This window comes from Eucyclogobius newberryi, unplaced genomic scaffold (assembly GCF_026437365.1).
Source record: "Eucyclogobius newberryi isolate DKJ021-1_F unplaced genomic scaffold, fEucNew1.0.hap1 SCAF_19, whole genome shotgun sequence".
NCBI classification, from domain to species: Eukaryota; Metazoa; Chordata; class Actinopteri; order Gobiiformes; family Gobiidae; genus Eucyclogobius; species Eucyclogobius newberryi.
The window spans coordinates 18,359,076-18,376,775 of NW_027315823.1; the positions used below are offsets into that span (position 1 = coordinate 18,359,076).

General features: G+C 40.3%; 2 protein-coding genes across 2 annotated transcripts; one reads left to right on the top strand and one right to left on the bottom strand.

Moving 5' to 3' along the window:
- Nucleotides 1–11,273: 11,273 nt before the first annotated feature.
- tada3l (transcriptional adaptor 3 (NGG1 homolog, yeast)-like) lies at nt 11,274–14,178 on the bottom strand. The gene is made up of 9 exons (XM_072451999.1): nt 14,063–14,178; nt 13,508–13,746; nt 13,154–13,401; nt 12,981–13,086; nt 12,765–12,900; nt 12,542–12,645; nt 12,363–12,469; nt 12,004–12,195; nt 11,274–11,707 (listed from the first exon to the last, which is right to left on the bottom strand). The coding sequence occupies exons 1-9, from the start codon at nt 14,076–14,078 to the stop codon at nt 11,515–11,517; spliced, it is 1,341 nt and encodes a 446-aa protein (XP_072308100.1). The 5' UTR covers nt 14,079–14,178; the 3' UTR covers nt 11,274–11,514.
- Nucleotides 14,179–14,458: 280 nt separating this feature from the next.
- LOC140365522 (actin-related protein 2/3 complex subunit 4-like) lies at nt 14,459–16,821 on the top strand. Its single transcript, XM_072452000.1, has 6 exons — nt 14,459–14,594; nt 15,295–15,413; nt 15,721–15,832; nt 15,925–16,020; nt 16,139–16,309; nt 16,707–16,821. The coding sequence occupies exons 1-6, from the start codon at nt 14,592–14,594 to the stop codon at nt 16,710–16,712; spliced, it is 507 nt and encodes a 168-aa protein (XP_072308101.1). The 5' UTR covers nt 14,459–14,591; the 3' UTR covers nt 16,713–16,821.
- Nucleotides 16,822–17,700: the final 879 nt, after the last annotated feature.

A 17,700-nucleotide genomic window follows, 5' to 3' on the forward strand; every position in this document is an offset into this window, starting at 1 on the left:
TTTACAATATTTATATGTAGGTATTTATAAAAGGTACTAAATTAAAGTAGATTTATGGTAACTGTGACTCTAGTTGTGGCACTGATGTCAACTTTCTGCAGATTCACTGTTGAATTCATTTTGTTCAGTCAAGATGTCATTAAAGCTGATTTACAGCAACTACACTAGTTGCTTATTTGTGGATGGTTGCATCAGAAATTGTAGATATTTTCAATAAAACTGCCTTTTACAGTTTCTACAAAAACCTATAAAAATTAATAAAATACACATTTTTACTTAACAATTCTTGTCATTTATTGTTGCTAGCATTGAAAAGGGAGAAAACAATAGCACTAGACATTAACTTGATTTCTCTTTGCAGTATATGAATGTTATTTTGTGTTTTTCAGTCCTTAAAATTCACATAATTCATCAATTTCATGTTGCAGAGATATTGACTCAGGGTGGGTATATTTGATATAAGTTATAATGTATGCCATGTTTTCGCAGAGTTTCTTATTAGTTCTGAGGTCTGTTAAAGTAGTATATTAGGCTTATTTTAGGTGAATAAAATGCAGTCAAAACAAAGTTTGTGGATATTCCTTCCGGCAACATGTCGCTGAACAAGGAACGGGCTGAAACTGACTGATGCAATACCTGTGACTACCTGTGTCACCTAAACACACTTAACATCCAGGTCAAAACGACTCTTCAGTGTTTAAATTCTGACACCCGCGTTATCCGTGTTGTGAGTACAGTGAACTGCCCCGTCACTGTATTCACAACACTAAATGACTGGTTGTTGTCGGGACTACACTGAGAGGAGAGTGTGTTTCTTATCAAACCCTGTAGATTCTGTGTGCGGCGGGGGAGGCTCAGACTTTATCAAACCACAACACCATTACCACCTGCCACTGCTGCTGCGTTCCTGCTGCCAACACATATATATTCACTGTTTGTTGGCTTAAAAACAAGTGGATTTCTTTTATTTCCCCCAAACAAGCTTGGTAGCTTCCCCTGCAGTGTCTCTACATGTTCATGCTTCGCTTTCAGAGATGTGTCACATGCAAACCTTGCTTTGGCCTCAAGAACAAAACACAGGCAAGGTTAGTAAAAACAACAACACACCTACTATGGTTTTTGTACTCGCGTTTGACAAAAGATCCTGTAATTTATCCATCCGCAGATGATTTACAATACAGCTCCCTTTTCAATAGGCTTTCCTGAAGCGCTTTGTTTCAGCCGAAATCCATTTAGGTTTTGTTTACAATGGAATCACAGTGTTTGTTGTTCCCATCTTTTAATAGCTTCAATTTATCCTCAAGTTAAAACGGCCAATATACAGGAGGATGTGAGGAAGGAAAGCGGCTTACTTCTAGAAAGTTCAGGCCGATACACTGACCGTGATTGACCCATGTAACAACCTGCAGCGTTACAGTGCAGCAGACAAATCCTACATTTACGAGTCAGGCCCTATAGCTGGAGAATTTAGCCTTCTTTTAAAATGCACGGTCTCTCTTTGGCTTTTCAATAAAGTGTGAAATGTTGACTTTAGAATATGGAGTGAATATTGTGTATTGAGGTTGCTAGGGAAACGCACCCAGACACGCAGACAACATGCAAAGTTTGAGAAGTGCAGAGGGCACAGCCTTTACATAGACCTTACTTTAAAGCCACAGTATGTAGCTTTCAGGAGATAGCATGTCACCTGTATAATCCCATAGAACTAAAGTTAAGTTAAAACAATACTTCAGAGCATTCTCTATGGAGAAAGATATGTTTGTGCCTGTAGAATAAGGAACAACATTTCAATGGAAACATGCAGGAGGTCATTTTGTGGAGCTGCGAGCCCGCTCAGAGTGAGAACGTATTCTTCTTTAATTTTATGTTTGGCTAAAAGGTTACGTACAGGGGCTTTAAGTAAACTTCATTAGGATATGGTTATGGTATCTCTTCATGTCCTTTGTCTTTACATTGATGCATGGGATTTTCTCTTGTTTTGTCATAGTTTGTGGGTGAATGCTGTGTTACTGTAAGCTGTGACTTTAGCCACAGCTTGTTTTCAAATTGTGATCCAGTGACAAGCACGAGGACAAGCTGTAAGCAAGTGAATGGCAGCGGTGATGACAAGTTGCTCTCGAATCGCTGAATCATGTCACAAAGTGTGAAACTCCGTAGCGTTGGACAGAACTGATGTCCTTGCTGTTTATGTCAGTGAGGCTCTGCTCGTCTTTTCTGTCACTTTATCTTTCACTATCACACCCCCCGCTGCCCCCCTCTCCCTGCCCCAGCAGTTCTGTTCCCACTCACACCTTTATAGACTCAACTTCTCAGCTTGTCATTTACCCCTCTTAACACTGAACACAGCTTCCTTCACTTCAAACCTCTAACCACCCCAACTACACTACACTCTCCTTTAGAATCATGTTTATGGCAGAATCCCTAAGATGGGCGATATGGAAATAAAAATAGAACTGTGAAAAATAGAGTGAGAGACAAGTTAATTTAGTCAGTCACAGTGACTACTGTGTTCATGACTCGGGGCTTGACTTTGCCTCGTGACAGGCTTCTTGGCAATGCACATTTTGATATGAGATATGCATTGTGATCCTTTTACATTAAATATAAATGACCAAGTTATACAGTAATTAACCTGCTGACTACTGCAATAAGGCTGATTCTGCTGGGCTGATAAGTTGACTTATTCATCTGACAATTATTCTGATATTACCGGCATTGGGAACAACAAATTCCAGTGCATTCACTCATCATACACAATCAAAACTTAACATTAGTAACATTTAACTCAAGGTTTATAATATATCTATGTAACAGGACATATATACGTATCGTATTGTGAGGTACTAGCAATGCCCAGACCTAGCATGAATTGTGATAAAAATATAAACTGTGATCTGGCTCTAAGAAAATCAGTTCTACTAACTAATGTGATGTAAATGAGTGTATTACTTGCTTTTAGCGGAACATATGTCTTAAGTTATACCATACCACAACAACAGTGATAAAAGAAACAGTCCTTATTTTTAAATACAACCTATTATTTCAAACTGGAAAGTTTAAACATATAAACCCCACACTCGGTCCGGCGTTGACCCTGTAATGCGACGTCACCACAAGGTCGTACTTTCACATGCACATACAAAGTGGATCACACTCCCCAAACGCTTCTCACTGCACTGTGCAACTCTGACGTCAAGGGATTCCTCAGAAGTGTCCCACCTTATCAGAGCACAGCACAATATCACAGCATCCACGATGCCAAGAATATCACAGCCTAAAGAACATGAGAATAGCAGTATTTCAGTGGTAATTGTTATAGTTATATTGTTAATGGTGGAAAGGGAGATTTTGAAGTTATGCTATGAATCTAAAATCTTATTAAATCGCCATTTACACAAAATGAGAAAAAAAGTATTGTTCCACATTGTATTGTAATCATGACATGACGAGCCGAACTATAACAAACCCGTGTCAATACTGACTCAATAGATACAACTGATGGTGCAAGAGTAAATTATGGATTCAAATCATTCACTGTAAACCCTAAGTAATTATTTGATTTAACTTTAGTCATTCTGTAGCTCATAAAAACATTAAAAAACATGTCATGTTTCTACAGCATTGCCACTGATGTGTATAGTTCCTAATGTCTTACAGACAAAATCTCATCAAAATGGGAATATTTAAACCAAAACCATACTGTGTTACTGCTAAAGTATAAAGCCCAAAGCACAAAGTTTAAAGACTCTTAGTAAAGCCACATCCACTTGACTGTCCCTGTCGATCTGCTCTGTGTCAGCATCACAGTGTCAGATAGCTCTCACTATATTTACCAAGGTTCTTAAAGCAAAGAGTAAATCTCTTCCCCTCCCCCCAGGAACCTGTCGCACACAACTGCTGTTCTAAAACATGCATTTGTCTGGGCAAACTTATCCTTCCCATGAACATAACACAGTCCCACAGAGCCTGACATAACCCCTAATGTCACTGGGCTTTCAGGTATAACTGTCCTTTAGAACAAAAGTGACTCAACTGACAGAATGAGTGTTCAAGTTGAAGAACCTGAAATATTCCTAAAATTCGACCGGTCCGACCAGTATGTTGTGCACACAAACATCACAGTTCCTCTGTGTAAACTTTACTTCTCTGTTGACAACATAGTTTAGTTATCTGAGAGGTGTGACGAGTGAGAGATGGATGATTGAGGCAATATTTGAAGGCTAATACATTAGAAACAGATATTTAAGGCTGTAATCAGTCTGTGACAGTCCACATGGCACCCTCACACCACAGGCCCTCGTCCACTGCACTCGTGGTTTGACACAAGCCAGACACGAACCACTAAAATACTTTGGAGACACTTACTGCGCTTATCCTTCTCGTGGATGGAAATGTCCCACTCTACCTAAATCGTGTGCCTTGCATTGCTGTAGGCTTAATATCGAGACAATATTGAGATGAGATTAACAGCATTTTTCTTAAGGTAAATGAACACATAAAGTCATATTCTTATATTCTGATTCTGATTCAGTAAGTTTTAAAATTTTTCAGTCCCATTTGTCTATCCTTCCCTGTGCCTAAAACGGGATACAGGTTCTAGGGCTCAAAGTTTGACTCTCTTCCTTTTTAGTTTCTTTTAAAGGGGGCCTATGTGAGTCTGCTGATGAAACATATTTGTCAGAGGATTTGTCAAGGATTTTGACCACGTACAGAATTATTACTTACAAGCATAATTGTTTTTTCTCTTTACACTTCCAAATATTGGTCTTAGGAGGAGGTGAAGCCAGAACTACTGTGGCCCTGGGGTTTGTGAGCGGTCCCGGCTGTGTGTCGTGCTCACCATCTGAAGACATTGGACCATTCAGAGAGCGGCAACAGTCAGCAACTGTAGCAGAAATATGCATTCCCCTCACAAAGAGAATGAAATAGATTTGAATTTCAAACCTGTCACTGTCCCATACATGCCAAATTTGCATATATCAACAGTGCCACTCCAACCTGTAGCTCCCCGAGGATTTAGAACTTATACACATGACGTTGAATACTTCCAATATGATTCATCACCTGCATAATACAATTGTAAATGTTAACTTTAGATCTAACTCAATGTCTTTTAGGCATCTAATACTACCCCATCTAAAGCCAACTGTCACCATTATAATGAGTTGGGGTCTTGTGATCGCTAAAAGAAACAGCCTACATAAGAAGAGGTAATTCCATAACTTTTACATAGCAACAATGGCCAATCCATGTAAATCATACAATAGTTTTGATTTAACATTTGATAACTTCTTTATTTTGTAAAATTATTGTCCGAAAATTGTGTCCTTTCTTTATAAATTGTCTCTTATTGATGACATAAACAGAGGGATTCAGTTTTAACTACTTCCTGTAATTTAAAATTTTTCTTTTTCTATTATTTCTTCACACACTGACCCTTGACTGATATAAAACTATGATAAATATTTACCGCAGGGACTTTCCAACCTAACAAAGTAATGATTAGAAAAACGTGAGAAAAACTTGTCATATGCACTTTAAACCTCAAGGATAAGACCCTAAAGTGATGTATCCACACTCATGTCAAATCATTCACAGACTAAAAGGCATTGCAATATTTTTACAAGACGTTTAAAACTTGTACGCTCCTGGGCCAGCTCGCAGCAAAAACAACAGCAATGAATAGTGAACCGTGACTCTGTGGGTTTAAAAACACACACGCAGCTGCTGCGTCACGTTGGACAACAGCACCATTTTAGTTTTTAATGACGATCAAACCTCAAAAAAATCAACTAAGTCATTTCAATATCCCGTGTATCACTCGTCCACTCTACTGAGCACAAATGGTGTATATTATGTCGCTCTTACATGTGTGTGTTTCTCAGATGTGAAGTGGATGTCTGCCAGTTTCCTTATCTCTGTGCAACATGCTCGTATTAACCAGAAGGGCGTCCTGCTCGACCTCAGACACAGCCGGCAACTGGGGGGGCGAGGGGGGCAACAGGTTGACTTTTGTAGAGAGGGGCCCAGTGCTGACAGCCACAGACAGCTGAACTTCCTGCCTCTGTGGGACCAGTAGAACCACAAACTGACAAAGTGGAGACAGGCATGCGGTGCAAACTTGTCCTAAAGCTAATAAACAGCAACTTCTCTTTTCTTTTCTTTTCTTTTTGCATTGTTTTTTCTTTACCTTACGAATGCTTACAAAGCAACGCAAGCGAGCCAGCCATTGTCGGAAGCCACGCGTACACACACACGACGGATGGCACAACAGGTGTGACAGGTGTGACGGGCGTGTCCTCGGTTCGCCCGGCTCACTCTCGAGCCATCACCGCCGACACATGACAACATTAGTCAGGAAAAGGCTTTTGCAGAGCGGGGCGAATCCACACATGGCTACGTCTAAATAATAGTGCTGTAGGTGAGACGGTTGTTCGTGCGGATGACTTACGGGGCTTTTGAGAGGCTGCTGATGTAATGGTGGGCGGTTCCTCGAGCAGCACTGGCGACAGGAGTAAATCGCGTTCAACACTTCCAATGATGGCATGCAGCAGTTGGATGGTTAATGTGTCTTGAGAGGAACCAGGGAGTTTGTTTTTCTAACTAAGCCTCATCTTTGAAACTGATCTAGTTTTGTCTAGTTGTTTTTTTTAACTAAAGAAAACTTAACTTTTAGTGGCTGTGGAGTAGAGTAGTATTAAGGTGATGAATGAATGAGTGAATATACAACTGTGGGACTCAACTTTAAAGTATTTCCATTTATCAAAGCCGTTTGTAGTTTGTAATTTAATACATCAAGGGGTAGGTTAAATCCAAAACCAAACAGTCTTATATACATACATGCAGATCTCGATGGAGTTATACTAACAGCTTCTGTCAGACTTGAACTGACAAAACACATGCATTTTTCTCATTTTCTCCAAATGAAACCGAAAATATGATGCGCGCCAAGTACTTTCTGGAGTCGTTTGCACAATCAGATCAAAAGTGTGCGTACAAAAAAACGGTGTGTCAGACCCTTTGACAATCTCTTCAAACTACCTGCAACGAGCCAAGACACCTCCTTATAAGAGAGGGCTGAGCGCCGTTACAAAAACTGAAACAGCATTATCAAATTAGGAAAACGGGACCATTTCCAAACAGGCTGCAGATGTGTTCCCAAATATAAATTCTAATGCATAATCCAGCTTTTTGCGATATTCTTGGAGCGGGGCGTGAGGTTGGCACTCGATCGATGGGACGTACAAAAGGAATTCCCCCCATCGTTTTTTATTGCAGCGTTATTTTCTGTAGTTCCCTCGGACTTCTCCTATTTTAGTATGTTCATCCCAACATTATTTAGATAGAGAGAGAGGGGGGGAGATGGCTAGAAAGCAAGAGAGAGGGGAGGGAGGGAGGGAGGGAACGGTTGCTAAGCTGTCTCAAAACATAGTGTGATGTGCTCCATCCTAAGGGGGCTGCGCAGGATTGTCCAGGCGGATCCACTCGCAACTCTTTATAAGGACTGGGGGAAAAAGGCCTGCTGGGTCTAAATTTAGACTCACTTTATTCAGCCTGTAGTTTTCTCTCTCTGCTGCTGCTGCTGTTGTTAGGAGTCTCTCAACAGAGCCATGTGGGCGGTCTGTCCTGCTCTTCAGCGCAGCGCGGGGAGGATGATAATGATCTGGTGATAGTAAGAGCAGAGGAAATAAGTGAGACAAGAGTGAGAAGTGAGCGAGTGTCATTGAGCATCGATTTGGTAAAGCGGCGAGTGTTGACTAGAATGTTACATGGCGCATTTAAAAGACAATGCTAATGTTTTTGCAAATGCTGCACAGGTTGAATGACCGTCAGGCACAATGAGCAGGCAAATGTGAATTCAGTCTATTTCTATCTTCTTTCTTATCACCGCTAGTTTGTAAATTCTTGTTTGTGTTGACCGTGTTGAGTAATTGAGAATAACTTTTTGACAGGCTTCCTATTCTTGTGTAGCTTGAGTAATGCTGGTAGAACAAGGCCAGAATTTTTTTTTTATTTGACTTGTTGACCTTACAGTTCAGGGAGTAGTGGTAATATACTGGTTAAATAAAACTCTTTTTAAAGGCCGTATTTACTTGGATATTCAAACCCGTGTTATGATAGAAAGCATGGGGATGTAGTAGACGGAGGAGCCTACAGTCAACAGCATTATTCCAAACAAAGGCCATTTTGGATGTCATTCAAATATTGCTTCGCTTGAACCTCACTTGAGTAATCCACTTGCTGTCGGAAATTTGAATAAGGCACTACAGCAGCCAACTGCGGAATGTTCTTTCTTACTGAGAAAATACCCATAAGGAGGGGTTTAAACGCAATGATCAACAATAAAGCCTCCTGGTGTTCATATTGGAGTCCTTATCTCCAAAGTCAAACATATTTCACAAGCGCTTTGACCTCTGCGTCCAAACTTACAGCCAATGACACACTGCACTCTTATCCACCTTTTCTGCCTCTCTATCTTATCTGTCCGGCGAATGCCACGTGATTCAACACAGTGTAGTCCAAAGACAAAATAATTTGCAAAACTCTTGTCCAACACATTAATCACATCAAAACTTGGACTAAACCTGAAAATAAACCAGGAATAGATGCAGATAAAACAAGGACTGGAATTGGACCAGACCAAGTCATCATCAGGACTCAAAATTCAGGACTAAATAACGACGAGTGTGAACGCGTCCATAGTCTCTGTCAAAGCAATGTGGTTTTTAAATAGGTTTCATTATTAAGTTTATGCAGAAGGGTTTAAATCCTGGCACTAAGCACTAGTGCTAGAACACCCCTTCCTTTTCTAAATATGTTTCATGTATACAATTACAGCTTAGGTCATTATTGTGAATGTTTATCTTATCACAAAGGCCTGAAGACACAAAAAGAGACCTGCAGTAACATGTGGCGACCTTGGCGGTGAGCAGACAGGTGAGGTTCGCAGGGAGAAAAAAAGCATGTTGATTTGCATAGGAGCTGCAGAGTTGGGAAGGAGCAAAAGATCAGCTCCAACTGCCATGCAAATGAGACGCAAATGAGATTCAAAGAGAGTTTAGACAAGGGACTGTGTTTCACTTGGGGGTTTGTGTCCAATATGTCTCCTGGATCATTTTTGTTTGAGGAGAAAAAATATTATCATTTCGTCATTTGAATGATCACAAATGACTATCTCTGGGTGACATTTTACTAGCAAATCAAATGTCAACGTAATGTGTTACTGATAATAGTTTGTTTGGGGCTTGTAATTGCAAAAAGGCGATCGCTGTTAAGTCAGTGTGGTTTTCAAAGTGACAAGAGCACTGTGGGGACAAACCATGACATCAGAAGAGACACAGCCCTGAAAACAAAAGCTCTCTGTGGAGGACGAGTGCTGAGGCGTGGTTTGGGAGGAGGACAGAGGAGGACAGAGGGTCTTCTCAGCGACTCTCCCAACCTCTGGACATTTAAAAAAAAAAAAAAAAGGATCTAACGCTTTGGCATATTGGATATTTAGATTTTGTTCCCTCCATGTCGACACAAGCGATGTGTAACTGTGTTTGCCTCTGAAACATAAAAGTCAGAACACAATGATGTGAAATCCCTCCAGCTGAGGAACGCAGTGTGGAGGTGGAGTAGGAGGAGAACCGGGGCTCAAACAAAACCGACTAAACAAAGAGCCAATGGAGAGAGAGGTTTGAGCCGAGTGTGTTCTCATGTACAGTAAACACGTTTGTCTCGTCATGGCCTGCGTACACCACAGTCCAGTATATCGAATCATACACGGACAGTCTAAAATGTATGTCAGAAAAAAAGATGCACACGCTTGAATATTTGGTAGGACCGCCTTTAGCTTTGATTTCAGCACACATTTGTAGTTTCAATAAGATTCTGCAACAACAAAAGATTCATTTCCATCCAGTGTTGCATTATTTTTCAGTTGATCTTATATTGATGATGTGAGAGAGTGACCACTGTACAAAGCCTTCTCCAGCTCGTCCCAAACCCTCTCACTCGGGTTCATATCTGTAGTGGATTAGGTTCTGCTTCTCCAATGATTGGACCCTTCTCAAACACACTGACATATTCTCCATGACCACGGGATTTGTCTTTCCACATGGTCGTTTCTGAAATGAGACGCCGCTCACTGCATCAGTTGGGTTTAAATGCTGTGTTGCAGCTGAAAGATCATCACCTGCAACAGTTATCCAGTGGGAGGAGACAACCTACTGTATTTGCACAGTTTAATCCAAGTGGAGACAGTTTTTTTTTTTTGGACAGGCAGTGTATCTGACCATGTTGTTTGAGAGGATAAAATAATTCACTGTGGCACAGATTACCACAGAGAAATGACCTGACTTCCACTTTAATTTTAAAACAGGCTATATACTTTGTAAAGAGACCCCAAGGACTCAACATCCAGATCATCAGCAATGTCACTGCATTGAATCAGTCAAAATGATTCAACTCCACACTGCATGATTTTTTGGCCATACAAAAGAATATGGATTTAGGGAACACACTACTATAGATCATTCTGTTTAAGAGATGCTCACCTTGAAGTTGACCTGAGAAGAGGCCTGGACACCTGCACCACTGGATCTACTCTAGAGATGTGCAAACACTGGATGAGCATCACTGGACGTGTTTTAGATAAGTGCATTATGAGCATACAACACCCACCTGTCCCGACTGAGGCTAGAGACAACAAACCCAACAAAAGGCGAGTCTGCTGCTCCCAGCCTGGAGGGGCCGCGGCTCCAGTCCATTCACCTGCGACTAGTGTTCAATAGGTCTGCGCTATTCAAAGCTTTATACACAAGGCAGTCCATTATTTTTGTGCATGTTTAATCTGGTGATATGGAGTTTGTGTCCATAAACGAGGAGGACTGCACAGCACACGAGCTGAATGAGGCTCATTAAATACAGAACCATAGACTGTAGGCCAATGTCCACGTGTTGTTCAGTCTTTCTCTAGTAAAAAACAGCAAAGAAATCATTTGTACAGTAGGCCTACGTGTTGCTAGAAACACATTGGGGCAACAAAGATTGTGCACACATAAGTTGGAGGCAGTTGAAGACCATTGTTGTTGGGCGTCTTCTTGGGATTTGCTGACATCTAGTGGTGAACTTCCGCCTCCTCCACATTTGAAGGTCTGTGATGTTTCATGACAAAAAAATAATTAAATCAAAGATGTAACTTTAAGATTAAAATGACAGAGGGACTGATATACGCTTACAAAAATTAAAGTGGAAAAATGATGTGGGTCTAGTGCAGAAAGAAACTATACTTTTCACAAACTACCAAAGTCTTTATTTATTAAACCACAAATCTTTTATAGCACAATGTTACAATGAGAAGACATAAATCATTCAACAAAGAAAAGAAATAGAAAAAAACATAAAAATACAAATATGTCTGCTTGTGGATATCACTAATGGGCTCCGTTATTGATCATGTGACAACCTTTAATCATTAAGTCTCTTGTTCGGTTCATCTCGGTTCATTGTCTCCACTGAACGTTGCTCTTTTTATCCATCTAATAATTTCAAAATGCTTTCTCGCTCCTTCAGTGCTTTCCAGGCTTGGTCCTTCTCCTTCTTACTTGGAGTGCGTTTCTTTTGCCGAGCTGCCATGATCCGTCGAAACGCCTCCATGACTTCATTGTCTGCAACTCTTACTCGCTGCCTCAGCTCTTGTTTGCGCATTTCCTCCTTTGCCAACCTAGATTAAAACAAATTAAAAGGGCAATCATTTTAATTTTCACATATGTTTTGATGTTGTTCATAATGCCAGGCAAATTTCAGAAAGCACATCTGGGAATATTCTCTGGACAAATTAACTTATTTAACATTTTCTAGAACACCATCTGAAGAACTTTGAAGTGGCTGATAACAATCATGTGATAACACAAATTACAAATCATTAGCAACACTAATTATAATCTATTGTGTCTGTGTTTTTGTTGAGTGAAAAAGCTTTAATACATTTGAATACACAGTTAGGACAGTGTTACTCACCGAAGCAGCTCCTGTTTGCGAGCTCTGTTGTGAGTAGTAAGGGCCTTGAGCTCGGTCTGTCTCTTCTGGAGTTCAGCCAGAACCTCGTCCTCAGAGTCGCCTGCAGGGCCCGGTCTCTCCTCAGAGTCCAGCAGCCCCTGGGCCACCAGCTCCTCTTTGATCCTGGCCTCCAGTGACCGCGTGTGGGGCACACTGCACACAGCCACAAGTTGTAAGATGTAAATGTTAATCCTGGTCCCTGTACTTTGACGTGTTCCCTTTATAGTAAAGGAAGACTATTCACATCAAGTTTCTTTGCACTTAAACACTTGTGCGTTTTTTTTTTTTTTTTTAGCATAATAATTGAATAATGAGTTCACCTGAAAGCTTTTCCTTGGCTCCGAGGAGAAGTTCCAGCTCCATCATTAGCATCTTTCCCAGTAATGTCTGGGATGGGAGAATCCTCCATAGGGGATATAATGTTCTCCTAAAAGAATCACATACTTGTTTTCATCATGTTTTCAAAATATGGTACATTGGAAGTGTATGTAGAAGTTACCTCCACAAGAGCCTGTAGAAGACGCTGTGTCAGAGGGCCAAAAGGACAACCGTCTTCTGGAGATTCATGCTGCGTTTCAGACTTTTTTAGCAGTGAGTCGACATCTAAAACAAATCAATAAGAAAAATAAAAAGTAAATGGAGTTTACCAAAGATGTACAGTCTTAAGTAAACACTGAACATACAGTAGAAATGGGTTTATCACTTTCACAAGTTTGTTTTACCCTTTGCATCTAGCTCAGACAATGGCCCTCCCATCACATTTTTCTTTTTATCATTGGCTCGTGCCCCCTCTCTTTGCTCCTCCAGCAGATCCTCCTGAGCCCACCGCTGAGAGTAGTGTTTTCCCAGGGCGGGAATCTGAACAGACAAATCCACAGCGCTAAAGTGACACAAAAGGGGGACTTTACAGTATATGTTCATTGAATACTCATACTTACTTTGAAATACTCTGCTTCGTCATCTGGTGGTTTTAAAAGTTCCTCCAACAGTCGAATTTCTTCATTTGTAATATCAGCACAATATGGCTCCACTGAGGCCCAGAATCTGTACACGAGGGTTTGAGGTTATTGGAAGTCACTTTAGGTAAACAAAACCTACAACAGTGTTTTACCTGTTAGGGGCATCGTTTTTGGGTACACGAGGAATGTCCTGTGGCTCTTCAGTAAATTCATACTCCTGAACCTTGGTCTGGATGTTTTTAGACTTGGGTCGACCTGGGCCAGGGCCTGGGGCATGACTTCCTTTGCCATCCAACTTCTGCTTTTTTGGTTTATGGCGAGATGTAGCAGCAGGATCTGGGTCTTTACCAATCTTCAGAAACCGCTTGTCTCCCTTCTTGTCTTGCCAGTCTGTGAGGATCTGCAAAAAAGCGAGACAAGAACAAAGTCATGTAATTGTGAACACGTTGGTTCTTCTGTAAAAAGGTTCATGGATGTGAGAGTAAATTGTTGTGTAAAGTCTATACCTGTCTCTGCTCCTCCAAAGCCCTGAGGCGGCGGCTGGCTGAGGACAGGAGGGTCTCCAGCTCCAGCTGCAGAGTGTCCAATTCTTCAATCCCGATGCCATCATCCTCTGAGCGGCCGAGCACGGCGGTGTAGCGGGGACAAACCTTCACATGCTCCACAGGCTTGAAGTCATAGTACTTCAGTGGAGGACAGTCCTTCAGTTCACTCATGATGCTGACAGGCCCAGGCTGAGCGACACCTGTGTGGATTTAAAATGTGACAAACATACAATTACGCCTGTATAACAGAGTCAGTTCATTGATGACAAAATTACGGACCTAGTGATTCACACCCCCACATCACGTACGTACGTAAACTCACGCACACGCCATTACTGCAGTAAGAGCCCCGCGGCCCCAAAACGCAACAAAACGTATTCCGATAACCCTCGCTTGTAATCCCACCAAAATGAGATTAGCATGTGCTTCCAAATCATATTCATCATAGCAATTATAAACCAGGTAATGTAATGAAAAATAATCTAATTTGTGAATGTTTAGGAGAAACGAGTTTACCGTCAGTGGAAGGCATCCATGATGGAAGGAACCATTCTGTTCATAAAGGGTGGCGAATATTTAAAGTGATGTTTCGCACAAATGCGCTTACGAAAAGATGAACAACGTAAAAAATACGTACAAATAAAGACATTAAAAACTATTCTTTTGAATAAACAGCGTAAATATATTTATTAAGATTCCACATTAAAATGGTAAAATCGGAACATACCATAATGCGTTGCCAAAAAGAAACGCAAGAGTTTTGCTTTTTAATCAAACTTGAACACTGAAAAGCACTTACTCTGTCTTTTTATATAAATGTCTCCCCCATAAAATGAAAATGGGTGATGTGGGTCTGACCTGCAGCTTGTGGGTGCTTAGTATCTCACGCCGCTTAGACTGTATGGGCGGAGATGAAATGGTAACACAAGAGAACCCGCTTCTTCAGACGAGTTGAGATTGAAAACAAACGCACTGATAATGTAGGATTTACGGAAGAGGAGCCCCAGGCGTGGTCAGAAGAACTTCCGTCTTCTACGGCTGCAAAATGGTAATGTTTATCCACTGTCTTAATGCTTGTTTTCTCTATTTTTGCTCTATAGCTTTACAAATCTTTTATTTGTGTAAAGTGTGTATAGCACTGTGCTAACAGTTAGCTGCTGGAGAGGTTTTTGGAGATAAGGTTGAGGCGTGACTGGCATCCCTGACTGAGATTGCACAGGAGAGCTCTGATGTTTCATTTTTATTTATTTTTTACATGTAAAATGAATGTTTATCAAATATATCTACTCAGCATTTGTTGTTACAGCGTTTGCTGTGATGCTTAAAGAATTGCGCCTGGCATCTTTTGATGTTATTCGATTGAGTAAGGGATGATGTTTGTAACTTATTCCATCAAAACTATTACTTTTGTAACGTTAACTTTACATTTGTTAACCTGTGTGCTATCATTTTAAACTGCACACAAGGTTGATCATGACTGATGTAAAACTGTAAAATCAAAAGAAAGCTATTCTATATCTATGGGTTTCAGCTTCCTGTTTCTAAGAGATATTTTTGGACCTTTGCCATTTCAAAACATAAAATCCTTTCTTTTGAATTGTTGATTTCTATGGCAACAGTGCTAGATTTCCATCACTCTGGATCCTATGGAGAGTATGCGTGATGCATGAAAGTGTTCTCTGCAGGCCTGTTCATACTTTAAACTGAGTAAACACATGGACACTGCCTGACTGCTGTGTTTTGTGCAGACAGCGACTCTTCGCCCGTACTTGAATGCTGTGAAGGCCACACTGCAGGCGGCCCTGTGCCTGGAGAACTTCTCCTCTCAGGTGGTTGAGCGTCACAACAAGCCTGAAGTAGAAGTCAGGTATGCCTCTGTAAAGTTCTCTCTTGTAGACATTGTGGTTTGAGGCAGATGAGCCTTCACACACGTAGAGACTTGTCCAAACTTGTGAAAGACTTTCAAAGGGGTTTTAAAATATGACAAGCAAGCACGGGCAGGAAGCAGCAACACAGCGCACACTAAAACTCCCATCTATTTTTTACCCTGGTCTGGTCCATACATTTTGGACAGCTGTTGCATGTTATTACAATTTTATACAGTGTCATTATTGGAGCAAACTTGATGTCTCCAATTAGTAATACCTTTTATTTATTATTTGTCTTGATAAAAGAAGCAGCAAGGAACTTTTACTCCAACCTGTAGTGATCAGCCGTAATGACAAGGAGAAAGTTCTTGTGGAAGGATCCATTAATTCTGTCCGAGTCAGCATTGCTGTCAAGCAGGTAACCTCCCATCTACTCTGTGTACTTAATATATATTTGAGTGAATGCATAATGTTTGCAATCTGTAACGATTATTCTGCCCCACTGGTTAGGCTGATGAGATTGAGAAGATCCTGTGCCATAAATTCATGCGCTTCATGATGATGAGAGCAGAAAACTTTTTTATTCTCCGGAGAAAGCCAGTTGAGGTAATGCCTGAGGAAGTTAAATGTAATGAACTTTGAAGCAAAAACATTGAACATAGAACACTTTAAAGAGGAAGAGCTGACTTATCATCAGCTGTCTCTCTCTCTTTTTTATTTTCAGGGGTATGACATTAGCTTTTTGATCACCAACTTCCACACAGAGCAGATGTACAAGCACAAGCTGGTGGACTTTGTCATCCACTTTATGGAGGAGATTGACAAAGAGATCAGCGAAATGAAACTGTCGGTTAATGCTCGAGCTCGTATTGTTGCAGAGGAATTCCTAAAGAATGTAAGATATTGTATTTATATTTAATTCAAAATTGTAAATGGCTTGTACTTGCAGTGTTGATACTAATGAAGCTTGATCAGAATGCTCTGCATAATCCTATTCACCTGACTTTGAAAGAAAGAATAATGTATCACTTTTGTTTGAAACCATCTCTTTTTGCAAGTTTCCAACATTTAATCGCTTTTTGAAAGCTGATGATTTCAAAATATCCCATTAATTTTGTGTTTTTATTTTAACATTTACTTGTGCTACTAGTTTTAAGCTCCAACACCATTTTCCCAATTTCTCACAGTCAGCAGGTCAGACTATCACAGCCTTTTTGTGGGTGGTTGTGTTGCTTTGTCTAACAATGCAATACATGTTTCATTAACCATACTTTTTTGCCTGCTTCCCCCAGTTCTGAAGTTGCCATTTTCAAATGAACCTACCACACCTGTAGGATGCTCCAGGGGCCAAATCTACAAAAGAATGGAGACGTGCAATGGAGAAAGGCCAGTTGGTCAGGATTTGAGGCAAACAATCCACCCTGCAATACCAATATTTGTCACAAGCAGTTTCCTGTACTCATGAATATCAATGACTGTATATAAGGAAATCTTTAGTTGTTTCATTTTCTGCTTCTTAGAACAAATCCCCAAATTAAAGGCGGGTCCTTAAAAGTATTATTAAAGTTGATAGTCATGTTTACAGGGTTGTTGAGAAAATGGAAAATGGCAGGTTTTTGTATTTTGTCTACATCAACATTGTTGGCTTGCTCCAAATCTGTCAACATGAAATAATATGTGCAGTTATTGCTATCTGGCAAAAACATGTAAGACATTTATGATTGAAAATAAAAGTCAAGTGTTTATAATTCTTTTAATATTAACTTTTAAATGAGTGGGCTGGTTTGTAGGACATGGTGGCAAAAGTCCATTTCATAAAAAAATTGCAAGAAAAACATGTTTTTACACAAAGCCTTTTCAGAAGAGAATGAGGAAATGTGTCAGCCTTTTTAATACTTATTTTCAGATTCTGCTACTGAACCCGTGTTCGCTGGGATGAGCCAGCCATTGAAAGTTAACATTAACAGGGCCGTTATGTTGCAGTCTTGCAATACTAGACTGGAATTTGTCTGAAATTTGTGTGGTTGCATACATTTGTAAAAAATAGGTTCACTATTTTAATTTTTTGATTTGAACTTACATATAACAGGGAGACTTACTAATGCTAAAGTGTAATGAATAAAAATAACATCTTTATTCCATCCGAGTGGAGGTACAGTTGATGTATTCATCGTTCATTCACAACTGACTGAAATTTAGTCTAATAAAATACTTAATTAAGTCACTGTAAAAACACAGTGATAATTGATAAATTGGTGGAATCACAATTAATAGATTGTTCCAAAA